Source organism: Anomaloglossus baeobatrachus, chromosome 1, assembly GCF_048569485.1.
Source record: "Anomaloglossus baeobatrachus isolate aAnoBae1 chromosome 1, aAnoBae1.hap1, whole genome shotgun sequence".
Classification (NCBI taxonomy): domain Eukaryota; kingdom Metazoa; phylum Chordata; class Amphibia; order Anura; family Aromobatidae; genus Anomaloglossus; species Anomaloglossus baeobatrachus.
Window position 1 is genome coordinate 951,993,451 of NC_134353.1, and position 22,488 is coordinate 952,015,938.

At 49.7% G+C, this 22,488-nt stretch overlaps 1 protein-coding gene across 1 annotated transcript in view; it reads left to right on the plus strand.

Moving 5' to 3' along the window:
- The first annotated feature begins 575 nt into the window (after positions 1 to 575).
- The window catches only part of LOC142259616 (uncharacterized), a 96,227-nt gene continuing 74,314 nt past the window's right edge, over positions 576 to 22,488 (plus strand). Inside the window, exon 1 of the mRNA XM_075331873.1 lies at positions 576 to 693. Coding sequence (XP_075187988.1) covers positions 576 to 693 — 118 coding nt within the window. The remainder of the gene's footprint in view (positions 694 to 22,488) is intronic.

A 22,488-nucleotide genomic window follows, 5' to 3' on the forward strand; every position in this document is an offset into this window, starting at 1 on the left:
AAAAGAGAATAACAAACTTTATTTGAACATAAAACCTCTGACTCAGCTCTCATTCACCAATTAACGTTCCGGCATAATCCATGGTGAGGTCCCACGACGTTCCCCAAAAGCAAATCTATAAAGAGAAAATCATTCAATAAATAAAGACAAAAGACACCCTCTTTTTCCAATTTATTTCTCTATCAAAACCCTAATCCTGGTCTGCCGAAATCCAATTGGGGGCGGCCATGTCGATCCTATACTGCTGTCACATTCAATGGAGAACCGAACGTTCTTCATGGATTATGAGAGCGCGCACACACTGCTGTGTATACTTCCGTTCAGTGACCAGGATCTCATAAGATGAGCTCAGGTCACCGCAGGAACGCCCTCAGCAGTATGAGTTCACAATGAACTCAGATGACATCCTGATGACACCCCTGTGATGTCCACGCTACTGTGAGTGTCGCGGCAGTAATTTCATGGGTTCATCTGAGTTCCCAATGAACTTTAATGAACCTGTGAAGTCACTGTCGATACTATGATGACCTGACCTCACTGCACACACACTGCTGGATACTCGCCTGTCCCCAACGATGCTGTCCCTGGCACTGATGTCTCTGGCGCTGCTGCTTACAGGTCCTCTGTGCATTGCATATTCATTGAGTATAATGAGCGGGGATCTGAAGCAAGTGACTGCAGGGCTGGAGACAAGTGAGTATAAAAAAAAAAATAATTTTTTTTCAGAGACACGTGTTTTCTCCGGTATGTGTCACACGGATCACATCAATGTGTGACACCCATGCTGCCGGAGAAAAAACGGACGTCTGTGTGCAGGGAAACGTGGGGCCACATGGTCCATGTGAAAACATGCATGTGTGAGAAACACAATAGAATAACATGAGTACGTGTGTCATCCGTGTTAAAAATGGATGTCACACATACCTGAAACATATGGATAAAAATTCCCCGTTTTCCCAATCTGTGCGGGTCCCAGTGATCGGACACTGATCAGCTGGTTATCACCTGGCCCATGGATAAGTGATAACTTGTTTTCACTAAACAATCCCTTTAAGGCCCGTAAACAATCCCTACAATCATTTGGCTTACAGCTCTCTCTTGACTATCACATACAGGAGTGCTCGGCCAAATGTTCTTGTGTTCTCTATCTGAGAGCAGATGTCGCCTCCTCTGGGGGTGGATTATCTTTCAAGAGAACAAAAGGATCAACAAGTGGAATTCCAACATGCCAGTTCCTTCCCTCCCTTGACATCCATTCTCGAGGTAAAGGGTGCTTTACACGCTGCAACATCGCTAGTGATCTCATTAGCGATGTGACATGCAAGATCGCAGATACGATTTGCCAAGATCGCACATATGTCGTTTTTATAGCGCCGGTCACATGTGCGATCTCGGCAAATCGTATCTGCGATCTGGCGTGTAACATCGCTAATGAGATTGCTAGCGATGTCTCAGCGTGTAAAGCACCCTTAAGTCAGATAGCCTCCATACACATCAGACTGTTGTCTGATCCTGGCGACTTTGGCCCTATGTTTATGGGAGCTTTCATATAATCTGTATAAGGGCTTATCAAACATCTATGCATATCTGTACAATCTCGGAACACAATGCATGTGTGACGCCCTGGCAGAACCAGGTAGTCACACATTAGGCCCCCGCACAACACCATCCCTCACAGGGTTACACACAGCCGACCTTGAAACCCTAGCCATCCCCCTCAGGGCAAGACAGGCACACCAGTGTGTGGGACCAGGCGGTTAGGAAACACCCACCCAGGGGTCTAGACAGCCCGGGGCGGAAAACACGCGAGTTAAGCAGATAAAGTGTAGAGCTAGGTGTAGCTCCAGCAGAGGTGAAGCTCAATTTGTCCGGTGCCAGGGTTGGAGCCCTGGTGCCTTTAGGTGGCAGACGGTGGTCTCCGTCGGCAGGCGACGGGAAGGCGGCAGACTGAGATCCAAGGTGGACCGGGACAGGGTTGTAGCCCGCCGATACCGACACCGGAGAACCGACCCGGAAACCATGCACAGAGGGGGTACTCGGACCCTGAAGCCAGGACCGGAACCAACGACCTAGCTAATTAACCAATTGAGGGCAGGATTATAGGTCCTGTCCTAACCAAAGTCCCAAAAGCAGACAACCACCCACAGAGAGGGATAGGGCAACCACCAGGGCCCAGGAGATCCCACGGGTCAGCGTCAGCGGGCACGGCTCGTCAGGTACACAACAAGCCGGGAGCGGACTCCCGTGTTCCATACCGGGAAGTCCAAACGAACACAAAAACAGTGCAGAGGGAAAGACGGTGACCACCAGCCTGGGTGGGGGACCAGAGTACAACCGGCCGCTGCGGCCGGCCACCAGCACCTTGGTTTACCAAAAGACTCGTGTGATTTATTCATCCGTGAGTAACCAAACATCCCCTGGTATGTCCAGGCGCACCGGCCCCTGCCATTTCCATCCCCTGCATAGAGACACTGGGTCCCTGGGCAACCATCCCTATCCACGGAGGGGTTAACATCCAGATGCCACTACATCTCCCCCGGATGCCCCAAAGCCGCAGCGGTGGTGCCACACTTCACCACACACCGTGGGTGGCGTCACAAACTGAATACGGCCAAGCCCGTACAAAAACATCCCCCTTTTATTTGGCGTGTCCGCGTGACCCCCGGGTCTGGAAGATCCCTCGAGCCACATAGCGGGTCTGGATCTGAGCAGCCCAACTGCTACAGGCGTGGGGGCGGCACACATATGCATGGGTTGAAAGTCCAAAAATCAATATGACAATTGTGTAAGAGCAATACTGTGGCTACATGCACGACAGGTTTAAAAAGCAAAAAAATATAAGTACAATAACACATGAAGAACAATCTCCGAATAACTGGGATCCATTGAAGTGTTCCAGAGTGACATTTAAAAAAATTTAAAAAAAGATCCAGTCAGGAAAGTGAAATTTGTTTAAAATCTTGTTAGGAAAGTAAGAGGCTTGGTGATGAAGGCTTTAAAAACAATTACATTTTTTCACTTGTTATATTTATAAATTTTATATTAAGTAATTTTTTTTATTTTTCTTTATCTATCGAATGAATAAAGTGACCTAGAGACACACTGCTCTGTAGAATGTATCTCTATGTACCTATATCATGTGTCTGGGTTTAGACTGCAATAGAGCTCACTGATAACACATTTTTAAATCTTCAGTGTGGGCTGGGGCTCATTGAGACATCAGATACTTGTGAACATTCAGTTAATGAGTCGGAGTCTTGGGGAGATGAGAATTGGATTGTTTTTATTATGTATGTGTGCAGAAAGATGACATACATTCTTCAAAATGAGCAGGAGGAGCGCTGGACCCAGCAAAGAGAGAGGCAGAACCTCGACGTGTCGGGATAACGGGACTGAGATCGCTTGATACTGGACGGTTGAGAGCTTTGCATTATACTGTCTTCCCAAGTAAATGGCCTAGAATGCATATGGCCTGCAATGAAGACCTACCAGGACCCCATACATTCTGAAATCCTCACTAATATATACCTGGAAGCAGTGGCATAACTACAGTCCGATGGGCCCTGGTGCAATATTTTGCTCTAGGCCCCCCCTCCCCACTCCACACACACATTGATTAGATGTATGGGCACCATTTAACGTTCTAAATCCTATAAAGACTCACAAATTCATCCCTCTCCCCCTTCATTATGTATTATGTACCTCTTCCTGCTATATAATGTACCTCATCCTGCTATGTATGGTCCATCTCCTGCAATATGCCATTATCCTGGTATACATGTCCCCCATTCTGGTATATATGGTCCTCCACAATAGTATAATGCAGCCTGATAGCCCTTGGTATAGTATAATGCAGCTTTGTAGCCATTCATATAGTAAAATGCAGTCTCATATCCCTCCAAATAGTATAATGCAGCCTCATAGCCATCTATATAGTTTAATGCAGCCTCATAGCTCTCCATATAGCATAATGCAGTCTCATAGTCTTCAATATAGCATAATACAGCCTCATTGCCCTCCAGATAGCCTAAATTCTCCCCACACAGATACACTGCCCCCTATATAACTTCCCCATACACAGACACATTGCCCCCTGTATACCCCCCACACAGACACACATCCCCTGTATAACCTGCCCCCACACAGACATACTGCACCATACCACCTAACCAGGAAATGGCAGGATATAGATTCTCCAGCTCATCCATGGAGCGCACGCTTACCATTACCGCATGGCGTTGCATGTTAACTGTGATGAGGCCGCAGTGTGATGAGTTCATCAAGGTGCTGCACGCTGCACCATGGGATGACAGAGTTTCCTGGCCGCAATTAAATGTACAGTGCCAGTCCTCCGGCGGCTGCGAACAGTCACCTCGGGAACGACCCGGGCAGACTGCCGCACAGTGACAGAGAAGCAGACGCTGGGTTCAGTGGTCGGCGGACCCAGGCCCCTGTACCTCCGAACAACACAATTCTCATAATGAGAGCCATCAATATAAGCACCACGTCGGCCGAGGTAGGGCAGAGGAGGTGCCTGCACTACTCAGAATCATAATAATATACAAATTGTCTCTCCAGTAAAGGAGACAAACTCTAGCGCAGCGCCACCTATTGGAAGTAGCGATCCTAAAAGTCACAAGTGGATTTTCAACAATCCTTTGCAATATGACTCAGGATATATAAGCCAGATCAGAATCCCAATTTGCAGACACGGTGTTTTGGGGTGCTTGCCCCTCGTCAGTGCAAAGTATGGGGTGTCTGGTCTGGCTCATGAGAAAGCTATGTGGGGACCACGGGGGAACACTATTCTCCTTAAGGAGACTTTGCAAGCCAGTCTGGCTGCCAGGTAAGGGGACTTATAGCTGCCACGCCCCTCTAAGAAATATTCAAATTGTCTCTCCAGTAAAGGAGACAAACTCTAGCACAGCGCCACCTATTGGAAGTAGCGATCCTAAAAGTCACAAGTGGATTTTCAACAATCCTTTGCAATATGACTCAGGATATATAAGCCAGATCAGAATCCCAATATAATACACTACCATATCATTAGGGAACACTAAACCACAATCCTAGTGTAATAAAATAACAGCCTACTGTGGTATATCATTGTATAAGAGCAAATAGCTATATAGATAGTGGCTGTCAAAGGGTTAATTCAGGACAGAAGGTAAATGGTAATATCTAATAAGACAGGGGCTGTGGATGGGAGATACAGCACATAGGTCCATCATGGAGTCTCCAGCAGGGAAAGGGGAGAGACCATGATAATAATAAGGCTGAAGTCAGGAATAGAGAATACAGATCCTACAAATTTGAGGATAAAGAACCATCAGTGTAGGAGCACACAGGAGATTTACTTCATTTTCTTACCTAAAGTGCTAGTGCAGTGGAGGATTCAATAGTGTGCTCCAAGTGCCGATGGCCCCAGCACAGTCCCAAGTCTGAATGAAATCCCTAAAAAACGCCCAGGGTCTCCATCCGACGCGCGTTTCGCGGGGTGTAAGCTTTCTCAAGGTGGGGAGCCTTGGCTGTGGAGGCTTCTACAAGCAAGGCGGATATGGGGGGGCTACACGGGGCAGGGGGAGAGGCTGTGGAGGCTTCTATAAGGAAGGGGTATATGGGGGCTACACAGGGCAGGGGAAGAGGCTGTGGGGGCTTCTATCAGGAAGGGGTAGCGTCTAAATCCCAGTGGCCAGAGGAACCTCTGCTGACGTCACGCAAATGTGACCAGAAAAGGGCGGGGCCTTGAATCCTCCACTGCATTAGCACTTTAGGTAAGAAAATGAAGTAAATCTCCTACACTGATGGTTCTTTATCCTCAAATTTGTAGGATCTGTATTCTCTATTCCTGACTTCAGCCTTATTATCATCATGGTCTTTCCCCTTTCCCTGCTGGAGACTCCATGATAGACCTATGTGCTGTATCCCCATCCAGAGCCCCTGTCTTATTAGATATTACCATTTACCTTCTGTCCTGAATTAACCCTTTGACAGCCACTATCTATATAGCTATTTGCTCTTATACAATGATATACCACAGTAGGCTGTTATTTTATTACACTAGGATTGTGGTTTAGTGTTCCCTAATGATATGGTAGTGTACCATTTTAATCTTTCTGTGTTGTGTATGTCTTAATAAAGTATATTGAATTTTGCACTTTACTCTTGTCCTCTTGTATATTACCCTGTACCTCTGAGGCTGATCATGACCCCTACGAGCACCCTATTGTTACGCCCTTGCCTGGAAGGAGCCCATACATTCTGATGTAGTCACTAATATATACCTGGAAGTAACCTGTACTCTCTAGTGTCTTCATTAGTCAAAAGTACATATAAAGTGGAAAAACAATCCCTTTAAAAAAACTATTTTATTTTATTAAATCTTAAAATTTCCCAAGTGATTCACCCGTGCAACAAATAACAAGGGTAGTATAAATATGCTATATCAAAAAAACACCAAAAAGGAGCCAAGACAAATGATATGTGCACACACAGAATGTGGTGAGCCTTCCTCATAAAGATGGCTGCAGCCCGGGTGCAAGATGCTGATGATACAGCCACACAACCTCCACACTAGAGGTGAGGGACGGCTGCTTAGCATTAGACATGCACACTCATGAGGCTTGCACTGGGAGCCCATCATATAATGAGTGAAATGCACAGTGTCTGAACTGTGACCTATAAATGACGCCAGAAACCCAGGTCAGGCGGGCTAAACAGCACTATATAGGTGCATCTCGCACGGATACACGAGATGCACAGTGTCTGAATTAAGGCCTATAAATGACGCACAACACCAGGTCCAGGCGGGTCAGTTAGCACTATGAGTACATAACACGACAGGCTCACCATTTAACCACCTGAATGCCAAAGGTCCACACACATCCTGCAAAAATGGATAAAATGTGCCATACCTCAAATAGTGAGATATTAGTTTATATTTTGGCCCAAAATATGTAAGCTCGCAATCCGTTCGTCAAGGATTCTCACACTTGCGAGTCCCTACACTGAATTAGTTAGAAAAACCACAAATAACTATATAAAAAAAACACCAAAAAGGAGCCAAGACAAATGATATGTGCACACACAGAATGTGGTGAGCCTTCCTCATAAAGATGGCCGCAGCCGAGGTGCACGATGCTGATGTCACAGCCACTCAACCTCCACACTAGGGGGGAGGGGCGGCTGCTTAGCATTAGACATGCACACTAATGAGGCTTGCGCTGGGAGCCCATCATATAATGAGTGAAATGCACAGTGTCTGAACTGTAACCTATAAATGACGCCAGAAAAAAGAAATCTTTATGAGGAAGGCTCACCACATTCTGTGTGTGCACATATCATTTGTCTTGGCTCCTTTTTGGTGTTTTTTTTAGTATAAATATACACCAGAGATGCCACTCCTAATCAAGGAATGAAGATTATATACAATAAAGATGAAAATCAACAAGATTGGAGTCTGGGGTCCCACAGAGGGATTAAAATAACCCTGTTATAGACCTGCAACTTGACTCCTTCCTACCGACGGAGGTAATACCGCCTTAACGTAACTGGGCGCCCCCGTTCCTCGGTGGCTATCCCTCACTTACCCTAATATTTTCCTACCATATAAAGGACAAATAGGGATGCCTATGCACTACACTAAAGTTATTGGTTGGCCTTATAGAACCCTCAGCCGGTCTCAAAGAGAGGGCAAAATCAAATGGATATTATAATACCCTGTTTCCCATATCAATTTAACATGCCCCAAATTTACAGGGTTAAAGATTTATATACAGGGTTTACAGGTTCATATATAGATACCAAAACCAACCTTTACTAGACAGTGTATTTGCATATAGCAATCCTAATAAACTGGAATAATACCAGTATATACACTCAAATATAATGACTGAATATCATTATATTAAACGATAAATATTAACTTCCCTTTTTTGAAGTGCATCTGCACTGCCTCGACGCGTTTCTCCGCCCTCTAATCCGGTTCATCAGGAGGCCCAGGGAGAAAAAGGGAAACATTCAATGGTGATACATGTCTTCTTATGGCAGTAACTGCCGCCATTAAACCGGCAGTTTAAATAGACCATATCATCCAATCTATATATATAATTGCCTTATTCTGTCTGTCTGTCTGTCTGTCTTGCTCCAAAATTGTGTCCTTACGGTGACACAAAGCTGACTGGCCGCTGGGATCGCCATGGCCCCGCCCCCCCACGGATTGGCTGCTCGCCTCGCCTCGGCTCCGCCCCCCACGGATTGGTCGGTCGCCTCGGCCTGGCCCCCCCCTCCGCATGGATTGGCTGCTCGCCCCAGCCCTCCGCACGCCTCGCCAGACATAACCTTGCGCTGCTGGGATCGTGACGGAGCCGGTGAACGCTGGTAACCATTATACACATCGGGTAACTAAGGTCCCTTGGTTACCCGATGTGTATCATAGTTACCAGTGTACACCGGCTCCGTCACGATCCCAGCAGCGCCAGACATACCCTTGCGATGCTGGGATCTTGACGGAGCCCGTGAACGCTGGTAACGATTATACACATCGGGTAACTAAGGTCCCTTAGTTACCCGATGTGTATCATAGTTACCAGCGTACACCGGCTCCCGGTACACATGTGCAGGGAGCCGGCATTATACTCCTCTCCCCCCAGGACTACTCCTCCTATTACAGTCCTCCTATTATACTCCTCTCTGAGTATAATAGGAGAACTATTATAGCATGGGGGATGTAGCACGATGGGGGGTGCGCAGCATGGGGGATGTAGCACGATGGGGAGTGCGCAGCATGGGGGATGTAGCACGATGGGGAGTGCGCAGCATGGGGGATGTAGCACGATGGGGAGTGCGCAGCATGGGGGATGTAGCACGATGGGGAGTGCGCAGCATGGCGGATGGAGCACGATGGGGGGTGCGCAGCATGGGGGATGTAGCACGATGGGGAGTGCGCAGCATGGGGGAAGTAGCACGATGGGGAGTGCGCAGCATGGCGGATGGAGCACGATGGCGGGTGCGCAGCATGGCGGATGGAGCACGATGGGGAGTGCGCAGCATGGGGGATGTAGCACGATGGGGGATGTAGCACGATGGGGGATGTAGCATGATGGGGGGTGCACAGCATGAGGGATGTAGCACGATGGGGAGTGCGCAGCATGGGGGATGTAGCACGATGGGGAGTGCGCAGCATGGGGGATGTATCACGATGGGGAGTGCGCAGCATGGGGGATGGAGCATGATGGGGAGTGCGCAGCATGGGGGATGGGGCACGATGGGGAGTGCGCAGCATGGGGGATGGGGCACGATGGGAGGTGCACACCTCCCCCCAACACACACACACACACACAACACACCACACACACACTGGGAACCACAAACACCGCCATACACAGACACCCACACACACAGACAACGCTGCACACACACAACACCCAACACAAACACCGCGGCATACATAAATATACGCACATACCGCACAACACACACATTGCACAAAACATACCTCCCCCCAAAACACACCACACCCACACAAACCGCGCAACACACACACACACAACGCGACAGACACACAGCGCTCCACAAACAACGCAACACACATACAACACCGCTCTCACCCCCCGCCACACCCAGACAACACCCAGAACATGTACAGCGCCCTACACAAACACTTGGTAACTACACACAACATCTATATATATATATATATAACAAAAATCATACATGAACTACACAATACGTAAATTCTAGAATACCCAATGCGTAGAATCGGGCCACCTTCTAGTAGTAGATAAATGTCCAAAGCAAAAGTCCGCAGGCTTCTGTCCCATCTAAGCATAATGCGCATGTCAAAGGATCATTCAAACGCAAGAGCGTGTGGGATAGACATTGCGCATAACCGGATGTCATAGCTCATTACCTGACTACTTAATGCTGTTATTTCCGATCCCTGCGCCTGCACAAACCATATAAGGGCGCAAAACACGCCCATCGACTCTAGACGCGGTGCCATGGTAACCTGACAGAGACGTCTTATCATGACGTACTGTCTTATAACGCGCACGCGCCTGACACGCCAGGAAGCACGATATCCCCCTATATTGTGCGTCAGACCGCGCATGCGCAGTGGACAAAGAATGCATGTAAAACCCTATATTAAATGTCGCCCCATATGCATAAACAATGTCAGGGGGCATTATATCGTTTACATGTAACAAATCACCCGAGCACAAGGGAGGTCCCGGAACCGCCAGATAAAAATAGTGGCCTTTCACTGCATATCTTCATTAATCACCAAGGCAACCAGAATTTTTTTTTTTTTTCTAATGCGTCCTTAGATGGCTGAAGGGCTCGAAAATCGCTTATCTCAGGTACAAAGGCATCAGAATAACGCAAAAGGTAGTCATTTAATTCATATAATGTGATATCAACAATATAAGTTGAAGATTAACTCCGTATTTATTTTTTTCAAAATTATCAACATAATAATGGGGCATCAAAACGCTAATTTGACATCCTATCGATATATATTTACTTATCTACCTGCTACTTAACCGTCACATTGTAGGCAAATTTATTCTACTAAGTAACCATATGCTACAAGTGTACCAACGTGGACATACAATACCCCTAATGAAAAAAGGGGGAGGAGGAAAAAGTAAAAACTTTCTCCACCTAAGCATATGGACTACCCCCCAAATGAATCACCTATATTCAAAAAGATATTCAACTCCATGCTATTTGTAGGGAGTAAAAGTAACCACCATTTACGTGGTATGATAAATGGCTATCCTAACTGGAACTTGGAGGCACCTACTCTGAAGGGGCTATATGAGGGGATCCCCTCAAATAAACGGTGTATAATTTAATTGTTCATTTAGACCATTTGGGGATTGAGTTTTTAATCGGAATATCCACTGGCATTCCTTCCTCAGAATCCCAATCACCTCCTCTGGGATTCGGTCTAATCATTTCTAGGACTCTGAAGCGGACTGATTTAATATTACCCTGATGGAAATCCCACACATGTCTTGCTATAGGGGTCTCTCTTTTATGCCTGATGTCACCGACATGTTCCCCTTTACGCCTTCTCAATTCCCTCCTAGTTTTGCCTACATAGTCAAGGGGACAATCACATGTTGCTAGGTAGACCAGGCCCTCGCTTTTACAGTTTGCAAAATCTCTCAGATAGTACTCACGACCAGTACTGGCGCTAATGACCGATTTACATTGTATAATCCAGTCACAATACTTACAGCCACCACAGCGAAAAGTACCCAACGGCTGACGATCAAGCCACGTGCCCACTGGCACGGGTCGACTGTAGTGGCTGTGCACCAGTTGATCCCTAATGGAGCCTCCTTTTCTAAATGTGACCATAGGTCGAGGGGATAGAACATCCACCAAATCAGGGTCAGCCCTCAGGATCCCCCAGTGTCTACGCAACATTTTAAACACACTATCAGATTGGTCATCATATGTACTTTGCCTTTGATTTGTCTGTAAAAGGGAACCACGTTCTTTACTCTGAGCACGGTGGAAAGCATTACAGAGGACTTCATGTGGATAGCCCCTTTCCCTAAAGCGTGTCCTAAGGTCTCTTGCTTGTTCAAAAAAGTCCCGATCGTTGGAACAATTCCTCCTTACTCTAAGGTATTGACCTTTAGGAATACCTTTTTTTAAGGGAAATAGGATGAAAGCTATCCCACCGAAGTAGGCTATTTGTGGAGGTTGGCTTCCTGTAGGTCTTGGTTGATAAAGTCCCATTATCTTCAATACAGATTTCCACGTCCAAGAACGCCAAATGTGATTTATGGATTTGGTGAGTAAACCTAAGGTTACAATTGTTGACATTTATACATCTCATGAAGTCATGGAATTCTTGTTGGGTCCCCAATTTTGAATTGTTAGCCTCTTCATTAGTCAAGCAGCTATTCTGTATGGGCTGCAGTCAGTCCTGTATTCTCTACTGTATGGGTTGCAGTCAGGACCTGGAAGGAGCCCATACATTCAGAGGTCCTTACGAATATATACCTGGAGGGAGCCTATACTCTCTAGCGTCTTCATTAGTGAAGCAGCTAGACTGTATGGGCTGCAGTCAGGTACTGGAAGGAGCCTGTATTCTCTACTGTATAGGCTGCAGTCAGGACATGGAAGGAGCCCATACATTCAGAGGTCCTTACTAATATATACCTGGAAAGAGCCTGTACTCTCTAGCGTCTTCATTAGTGAAGCAGCTAGACTGTATGGGCTGCAGTCAGGCCCTGGAAGGAGCCTGTATTCTCTACTGTATAGGCTGCAGTCAGGACCTGGAAGGAGCCCATACATTCAGAGGTCCTTACTAATATATACCTGGAAAGAGCCTGTACTCTCTAGCGTCTTCATTAGTGAAGCAGCTAGACTGTATGGGCTGCAGTCAGGCCCTGGAAGGAGTCTGTATTCTCTACTGTATGGGCTGAAGTCAGGCCCTGGAAGCAGCCTGTACATTCTGATGTCCTCACTAATATACACCTGGAACGAGCCTGTATTCTATAGTGTCTTCACTATTGCAGCAGCTAGACTGTATGGGCTGCAGTCAGGTCATATAAGGTGACTGTATATTCTGATGTAGCCAGTAATATATACCTGGAAGGAGTCTGAATTCTCGAGCGAGTCTAGAGAATACAGGCTCCTTGCAGGTCCTGACTGCAGCCCATACAGTCTAGCAGCTTCACCACTGAAGACACTAGAGAATACAGGCTCCTTGCAGGTATATATTACTGGCTACATTAGAATGTACAGGCTCCTTCCAGGTCCTGACTGCAGCCCCTACAGTCTAGCAACTTCACCACTGAAGACACTAGAGAATACAGCCTCCTTCCAGGTATACATTACTAGCTACATCAGAATGTACAGGCACCAATATATACCTGGAAGCAGCCTGTATTCTCTAGCATCTTCATTAGTGAAGCAGCTAGACTGTATAGGCTGCAGTCACGACCTGCAAGGAGCCTGTATTCTCTAGGCTCAACCAAGGGAGCTTCTTTCCTGAGGGGATGACGTCACCGGAAAAGGAGGGTCAGAGCTGTGGGCGGGGCAGAGCTGTGGGCGGGGCAGAGCGGATGGATCCTGACCCTTAGGCTGGAAACACATCTATGCGAGTAAAATCGGTCCGGCTGGGCTGAAAAAAACTCGGCTGATTTTAGTTCACGTTAGGTGCGAGTGCAACGCAAGTGCGATGCTTTTTGCTCGCGTTTGTGTCGCGTTTGTGATGCTAGTTTCATGCAACATCTTAATTATCTAAAAGCTATTATACATGTGTCATTTAATTTACCTTTGGGAATGTGATGTCACATTCATCTGTTGAATATTTTATGAGTGAAGTTACTGCCACACTCGCAAATGTGAACGCTGGTACGCGTGTGTGATCCTACTTTTAATCCCCTTCCATAGGAAATCATTGGGACAAATGGTGCGAGAAACTCGCAAAAAAGCAGCATGCTGCGATTTTTTTCTCAGTCCGATTTGGACTGAGAAAAAAAAAATCGCAGATGAGAGCTGAATCATTCACTAACATGTGTCCGATTCCAATGCGAGTTTTTCTCACATTGCTCTACTGCGAGAAACTCGCAAGTGAGAAGCAGCCCTTAGGTGGAGAAGATTCAGCTTTTCCTCATTAGTTATAGACATACCTCCCAACCGTCCCGGATACAGCGGGACTATCACGATTTGCAGAGTTTGTCCCGTTGCCCCGGGCGGGAGGTCTGTATCCCGTGGCTCCGATGACCCACTCTCTCCCCGCCTCGCTGCTTTTCCCTCCTACCATCCTAACACGAGACGTGAGCATTACAGAGCGGAGCGCGTTATCCGAAACTAGTGTCTGTCTGTGCTGCTGCTAAGGTAATTAATCCCCCCAGCGCTGGTATCAAAATTGGGGGGGAAGGCACGCCTTTTTTTTTAAAAAATTCTTTATTTATTTTACTGCACAATATAGACCCCCCCCCACCGGCGGCTGTGATTGGTTGCAGTGAGACAGCTGTCACTCAGTGTGGGGGCGTGTCTGACTGCAACCAATCATGGGCGCCGGTGTGCGGGGAAAGCAGTGAATACGAGATTGAGTAATGGGCGGCCGGCATTTTCAAATCAGGAGAAGCCGCCGGAGCAGTGTGACAGCCGTGCAGCCCCGCGCCGGTGATCGGTGAGTGGGTGAGAGTGAATGAATGAGTTAGTCAGTGAGTGAGAGAGTTTGAGAGAGAGTTAGTGAGTGATTGATTAATTTTCTGACAAGCAATGAATTTATATCACTTCTGGGCATGCTCAGAAGTAAGAACCGGATACGGTACATGCTTCCGGTGTTTGAAGCATGCCACCTTATCCGGCTCGCATAGACTTTCATTATGCACCATGCCGCACAGCGCTGCACCCGGCGCTATGCATTTTTTGCTGCTGGCAAAAAACATTCCTCTCTGCGTCCTGTGCGGCCGCCGGAGTGACGATTTTTGCCGCATCTGGCAAAAACCGGATCAAACGCAAGTACATGCGGCACAATCCGGCGCTAATAAAAGTCAATGAGGAAAAAACCGCACCCGGCGGCAAAAAAAAACCGGATGCCTTTTTCCCGCAAAGCGCTGGATTGTGCCGCACAGCAAAAACCTGATGTGTGAACATACCCTTAGCTGCACACCCTGTTCAGCCCTCCTCCTGGGTCCTAGCTACCTGCACACCCTGTTCAGCTCTCCTCCTGGGTCCTAGCTGCCTGCACACCCTGTTCAGCCCTCCTCCTGGGTCCTAGTTGCCTGCACACCCTGTTCAGCTCTCCTCCTGGGTCCTAGCTGCCTGCACACCCTGTTCAGCTCTGCTCCTGGGTCCTAGCTGCGTGCACACCCTGTTCAGCTCTCCTCCTGGGTCCTAGCTGCCTGCACACCCTGTTTAGCTCTCCTCCTGGGTCCTAGCTGCGTGCACACCCTGTTCAGCTCTCCTCCTGGGTCCTAGCTGCCTGCACACCCTGTTCAGCTCTTCTCCTGGGTCCTAGCTGCGTGCACACCCTGTTCAGCTCTCCTCCTGGGTCCTAGCTGCCTGCACACCCTGTTCAGCTCTTCTCCTGGGTCCTAGCTGCCTGCACACCCTGTTCAGCTCTCCTCCTGGGTCCTAGCTGCCTGCACACCCTGTTCAGCTCTCCTCCTGGGTCCTAGCTGCCTGCACACCCTGTTTAGCTCTTCTCCTGCGTCCTAGCTGCCTGCACACCCTGTTCAGCTCTCCTCCTGGGTCCTAGCTGCATGCACACCCTGTTCAGCTCTCCTCCTGGGTCCTAGCTGCCTACACACCCTGTTCAGCTCTCCTCCTGGGTCCTAGCTGCCTGCACACCCTGTAGTTAACTCCCTGCCTGTTCTGCACATTGCTGATCTGTGGTGGCTTAGAGCGATCACGGACAGCTTCTGCAGTTTCACTTTGCTGGATGGGTGTGGATGGGGAGTGGATATGGGTGTGTCTGTAAAATGGGTGTGGTTAGGGGCGTGGCCCAAAATTGCCGGGGGGGGGGGGGACTACACAGAGCAGGGGGAGAGGCTGTGAAGGCTTCTATAAGGAAGGGGGGATATGGGGGCTACACAGGGCAGGGGGAGAGGCTGTGGAGGCTTCTTTAAGGAGGGGGGATATGGGGGGCTACACAGGGCAGGGGGAGAGGCTGTGGAGGCTTTATAAGGAGGGGGGATATGGGGGGCTACACAGGGCAGGGGGAGAGGCTGTGGAGGCTTTTCTAAGGAGGGGGATATGGGGGGCTACACAGGGCAGGGGCTGTGGAGGCTTCTATAAGAAGGGGGGATATGAGGGGCTACACAGGGCAGGGGGAGAGGCTGTGGAGGCTTCTATAAAGAAGGGGGCATATGGGAGTCTACACAGGGCAGAGGGAGAGGCTGTGGAGGCTTCTTTAAGGAGGGGGGATATGGGGGGCTACACAGGGCAGGGGGAAAGGCTGTGGAGGCTTTATAAGGAGGGGGGATATGGGGGGCTACACAGGGCAGGGGGAGAGGCTGTGGAGGCTTTTCTAAGGAGGGGGATATGGGGGGCTACACATGGCAGGGGGAGAGGCTGTGGAGGCTTCTATCAGGAAGGGGTAGCGTCTAAATCCCAGTGGCCAGAGGGACCTCTGCTGACGTCACGCCCATGTGACCATAAAAGGGCGAGGCCTCCACGACATTGCTCATACCAAGAAGATATATTTTTCTTCTAAGTCAACGCCAGCATAGAGTTGATTATAAAGAAGCGGGGGTCTGGGGGTAAGACCACTATATGGGGGAGTTGCAGGGGGGGCGAAGCCCCCCCTTGCATGAATACAGAGGACCAAAGAAAACATCGCCACGCCCACAAAAAAGCTGTCACACCCACTAACGGAGCTGGTCACGCCCACAGGTCCTTATACCCACTGGGATTTAGCCACAACCATAAGGAAGGGGGGATGTGGGGGTTACACAGGGCAGGGGGAGAGGCTGTGGAGGCTTCTGTAAAGGGGGGGTGTCTACGCTATCGTGAGGCACAGGCTCCGAGGAGAAGGTGAGAGGGGAAACCCCGCACTACACATGGAGGAGAAAGAGTGCGACAGACCCCGCACTACACATGGGGGAGAGAGAGCGACAGACCCCGCACTACACATGGGGTAGAGAGCGAGACAGACCCCGCACTACACATGGGGTAGAGAGCGAGAGACCCCGCACTACACATGGGGGAGAGAGCGAAAGACCCCGCACTACACATGGGGGAGAGAGCGAGAGACCCCGCACTACACATGGGGGAGAGAGCGAGAGACCCTGCACTACACATGGGGGAGAGAGCGAGAGACCCCGCACTACACATGGGGGGGAGAGAGCGAGAGACCCCGCACTACACATGGGGGGGAGAGAGCGACAGACCCCGCACCACACATGGAGGAGAGAGAGCGACAGACCCCGCACTACACATGGGGGAGAGAGAGCGACAGACCCCGCACCACACATGGAGGAGAGAGAGCGACAGACCCCGCACTACACATGGGGGAGAGAGAGCGACAGACCCCGCACTACACATGGGGGAGAGAGAGCGACAGACCCCGCACTACACATGGGGGAGAGAGAGCGACAGACCCCGCACTACACATGGGGGAGAGAGAGCGACAGACCCCGCACTACACATGGGGGAGAGAGAGCGACAGACCCCGCACTACACATGGGGGAGAGAGAGCGACAGACCCCGCACTACACATGGGGGAGAGAGAGCAACAGACCCCGCACTACACATGAGGAAGAGAGCGCGACAGACCCCGCACTACACATGAGGGAGAGAGAGCGACAGACCCCGCACTACACATGGGGGAGAGAGAGAGCGACTGACCCCGCACTACACATGGGGGAGAGAGAGAGCGACAGACCCCGCACTACACATGGAGGAGAGGGAGAGAGCGCGACAGACCCCGCACTACACATGGAGGAGAGAGAGAGCGACAGACCCCGCACTACACATGGAGGAGAGATAGCGACAGACCCCGCACTACACATGGAGGAGAGCGACAGACCCCGCACTACACATGGGGGAGAGAGAGCGACAGACCCCGCACTACACATGGGGGAGAGAGAGCGACAGACCCCGCACTACACATGGGGGAGAGAGAGCGACAGACCCCGCACTACACATGGGGGAGAGAGAGCGACAGACCCCGCACTACACATGAGGAAGAGAGCGCGACAGACCCCGCACTACACGTGGGGGAGAGAGAGCGACAGACCCCGCACTACATATGCCGCTGGATCCGGGTTATTTTTCGTCATAAATTTGTATTAGCGCCGGATTGTGACGCATGGACCCACGTTTCATCTGGCATGCGCTGGATCCAGGGAAATTTGTTGGTCCGGCGGCCGGAAAGGACGCAGCATGGAACGTTTTTTGTCTCTGGCAAAAAAAACGCATTGCGCCGGATGCAGCGCTGTGCGGCGTGTTGTATATTGAAAGCCTATTGGGGCTGGATCCAGCGTCATTTTTTTTTTAACCCCTTCAGCCCCCAGCCTATTTTGACCCTAAAGACCAGGCCACTTTTTGCAATTTTGACCAGTGTCCCTTTTTGAGGTTATAACTCTGGAACGCTTCAACGGATCCCGGTGATTCAGAGACTTTTTTTCGTGACATATTGGGCTTCATGTTAATGGTAAATTTAGGCCGATATTTTTTGCATTTCTTTGTGAAAGAAACTGAAATTTCGCGAAAATTTTGTAATTTTCGAACTTTGAATTTTTATGCTCTAAAACCAACGAGACATATGACACAAAATAATAAATAACATTTCCCACATGTCTACTTTACATCAGAACAATTTTGGGAAAAAAAAATAATTAAGGAAGTTATAGGGGTTCAAAGTTTGAGCAATTTCTCATTTTTACAACAAAATTTACAAAGCCACTTTTTTAAGGGACCACATCACATTTGAAGCGATTTTGAGAGGTCTACATGACACAAAACACCCAAAAATGACACGATTCCAAAAACCGCACCCCTCAGGCTGCTCAAAACCACATTCAAGAAGGCTATTAACCCTTCTGGTGCTTCACAGTAACTAAAGCAATGTGGAAGGAAAAAATGTACATTTTACTTTTTTGCAACAAAAATGTTAATTTAGCCTCAAATATTGCATTTCACAAGGGTAGCAGGATTAAATAAACCCCCAAAATTTGTTGGGCAATTTCTTCTGAGCACGCAGATACCTCACATGTGGCGAAAAACCACTGTTTGGGCGCACGGCAGGACTTGGAAGGGAAGGAGCGTCATTTGACTTTTTGAACAGAAAATTAGCTGGAATCGTTAGCTGCACCATGTTGCGTTTGGAGAGCCCCTGAGGTGCTGAAACAGTGGAGCTCCCCCACTTGTGACCTCATTTTGGAAACTAGACCCCTCATGGAATTTATATAGATGTTTTTTGAGCACTATGAACCTCTAGGGGCTTCACAAAAGTTAATAAAGTTGAGCCGTGAAAAAAAAAAAAAAAAAAATTACCACGAAATTGTTACTTCGACCAGGTAGCTTTTTTTTCACAAGGTTATCGGGAAAAAATGCACCATAAAACATAATGTGCAATTTCTCCTGACTACACAGATACCTCATATGTGGTGGAAATCAAATGTTTGGGCGCACAGCAGGACTCTGAAGACAAGGAGCGTCATTTGACTTTTCAAACGCAAACTTGTCTGGAATAATTAGCGTATTCCATGTTGTGTTTGGAGACCCCCTGATGTGCCGAAACAGTGGAGCTCCCCCACATGTGACCCCATTTTGGAAACTAGACCCCATGGCATAAAAAAAAAAATCAGGGTGCACACACGGATGTGCTGCAAAAAGGGGGGACCAGGTGGGATGGAAAAAACAAATCCTGTCCAAAGTAGAGTACGGCTGCAGGATGCTTGCTGATCAGGTACCTAATTGTTCAAGTTTTGTCTTTTTTTTTTTTATTTGGGGTGCACAAAAAAAAGCAAAAACTCGAGCAACAATTACGTACCTGATCAACCAATCACGTAGCTGATCAGCGCTTGGCGGCAAGCGTGGGGTTGGGGGGGTTGGTGGAAATAGGGAGTGGGAGTTGGGATTGGGGATAGTTAGAAAAGAACCACGAACAATACTTACAGGATGGATCAGAACAGCAGCAGGATCACAGGAGAGATGGAGGCAGATGGGGGGGGGGCAGCGGCGATAAAGGGAGCATCGGTGGATGTGAGACGGCGGCGGCTGGGAGAGGGCGCAGTGGATGCTGGAGCAGTGGGGAATGGGGGGACAGGGGGGAAGGGGAGGTGAGATTGGGGATAGTTACCTTAGAGGATGGATCTAGGCAGCAGATGAAGGAGGCAGCAGATCGTGGAAGGTGAGAGATGGGGGAGGGGGCAGCAGAGCACAGGCATGAGAGGTGAGGAGAGAGGGGACAGCAGATCACAGGGGTGTGAGGTGAGGAGAGAGCGGACAGCAGATCACAGGGGTGAGCGGTGAGGAGAGAGCGGACAGCAGATCACAGGGGTGAGCGGTGAGGAGAGAGCGGACAGCAGATCACAGGGGTGAGAGGTGAGGAGAGAGCGGACAGCAAATCACAGGGGTGAGAGGTGAGGAGAGAGCGGGCAGCAGATCACAGGGGTGAGAGGTGAGGAGAGAGCGGACAGCAGATCACAGGGGTGAGAGGTGAGGAGAGAGTGGACAGCAGATCACAGGGGTGAGAGGTGAGGAGAGAGCGGACAGCAGATCACAGGGGTGAGAGGTGAGGAGAGAGCGGACAGCAGATCACAGGGGTGAGAGGGGAGGGGCGGGCAGCACATCACGCAGGTGAGGGGTCAGGCTGCACATCACGGAGGTGAGGGGGCGAGCAGCATAACACGGAGGTGAGAGAGGGCGGGCAGCACATCACGGAGGTGAGAGGGCGGGCAGCACATCACGCAGGTGAGAGGGCGGGCAGCACATCACGCAGGTGAGAGGGCGGGCAGCACATCACGCAGGTGAGAGGGCGGGCAGCACATCACGCAGGTGAGAGGAGAGGGGACGGGCAGCGCATCACGCAAGTGAGGGGACGGGCAGCACATCACGCAAGTGAGGGGATGGGCAGCCAATCATGGGGGGAGGGGTGCGGGCAGCCGATCACGGGGCGGGAGGGGTGCAGGCAGCCAATCATGGAGGGGAGGGGGCGGGCAGCCGATCACATGGGTGAGAGGTGGGGGTGCGGGCAGCAGATCGGGGAGAGCGGTGGCAGATGGAGGAGGGCGGCGGCGGCGAATCGGGAGGCTTTTTGCCGGTTTGATACAGTACAATGGCAGCGCGGCAACCTCCGGGTCCCATGCTCCGGTCACATAACAGCATGGGACCCTAGCTTGTCGCTCTGCCAATATACTGTATACACTGTACCTGCGTGCTCAGGACCGACAAGTGAAGCTGAGGGGGGCGGTCACTGGCAACAGGTCCACGGTGATTGGAGAATTAAAGCAAGTATCAATAATTCTAACAAAAAGGAGAAATATTTATACAGCTTTATTTTTATAGCGAACCATTGATTCCACGCTGCACATGGGAACGGGCTACACCCAAAATACAGATATAAATTACAGTGAATAAACCAGTCCTGACAGACGGGTAGAGAGGGGAGCGGACCCTGCCCTCGGGGGCTCAGTCTACAGGGGAATGGGGAGGAGACAGTAGGGCGGGGATACAAATGTATAACACTGACAGACGGGTACAGAGGGGAGCGGACCCTGCCCTCGGGGGCTCACAGTCTACAGGGTAATGGGGAGGAGAGAGTAGGTCGGGGATACAAATATATAACACTGACAGACGAGTACAGAGGGGAGCGGACCCTGTCCTCGGGGACTTAGGAGTACTTCTCACATAGCGAGATCGCTGCTGAGTCCCAGGTTTTGTGACGTACCAGTGACCTCATCAGCGATCTCGCTGTGTGTGACACTAAGCAGCGACCTGGCCCCTGCTGTGAAATCGCTGATCGTTACATACTGCTTTGGTTCATTATTTGCTCGTTGCTCTCCTGCTGTGAAGAACACATCACTATGTTTGACAACGAGAGAGCAACGATCTGAATGTGCAGGGAGCCGGCTTCTGACAGCTGTGGATGCTGGTAACCAAGGTACACATCGTGTAACCAAGCAAAGCGCTTTGCTTGGATACCCGATATGTACCTTGGTTACTAGCGTCCGCAGCTGCTAGACGCTGGCTCCCTGCACACGTAGCCAAGGTACACATGGGGTAACTATGGAAAGCGCTTTGCTTAGTAACCTGATGTGTACTATGGTTACCAAGCACAGCGTCGTTACACGGGTCGCTGGTGGCTGATCTCTGTGGAGATCTGGCTGATTGACAGCTCACCAGCCACGCTCCAGCGATCCCTGCCAGGTCAGATCGCTGGTGGGATCGCTGGAGTGTCGCTGAGTGTAACGGTACCCTTACAGTCTACAGAGTAATGAGGGTGGGGGTGATAGAAGGTCAAGGGTACAAACATATAATCAACTTTACAAATCAATGCGTAGAATTAAGCCATGTTGGACATTGGCGACAATGAAAGAAAAATCTTTTGTATCGGAGTCTCGTGCGTTTTAGGTGTAAAAATTGTATTTCTGCATTTACCATAAATTCCTCTCATTGAATACATTGGAGGACACAGGAGGATGATGTGGATTACACCGCACTGTTCTCTCCGCCTCTAAGGTGGGACGACGGGGGGCAATTACACCCAGCGCCGATAGTCACAAGATGTGTATGAAAAACAAAGATTAATAATACACAACAGATATCCCTGTGTGATCCCCCAACATGCAACATGGCCCCCTGCCAAGCAAGCCCTCCCAAAGTCAAGCGTCACCCTTTGCTTTGTGCGAGCCCCCCCAACATGCAGCCTCCCCCCTGCGAGAACCCCAATGTACAGCCTCTCTCCCTACGAGTCCCCCCAACATGCAGTGTCACCCCATGCCAAGTTCAAGCCCCCCCAATGTGCAGCATCGCCCCCTTCCCAGTGCGAGCCCCCAC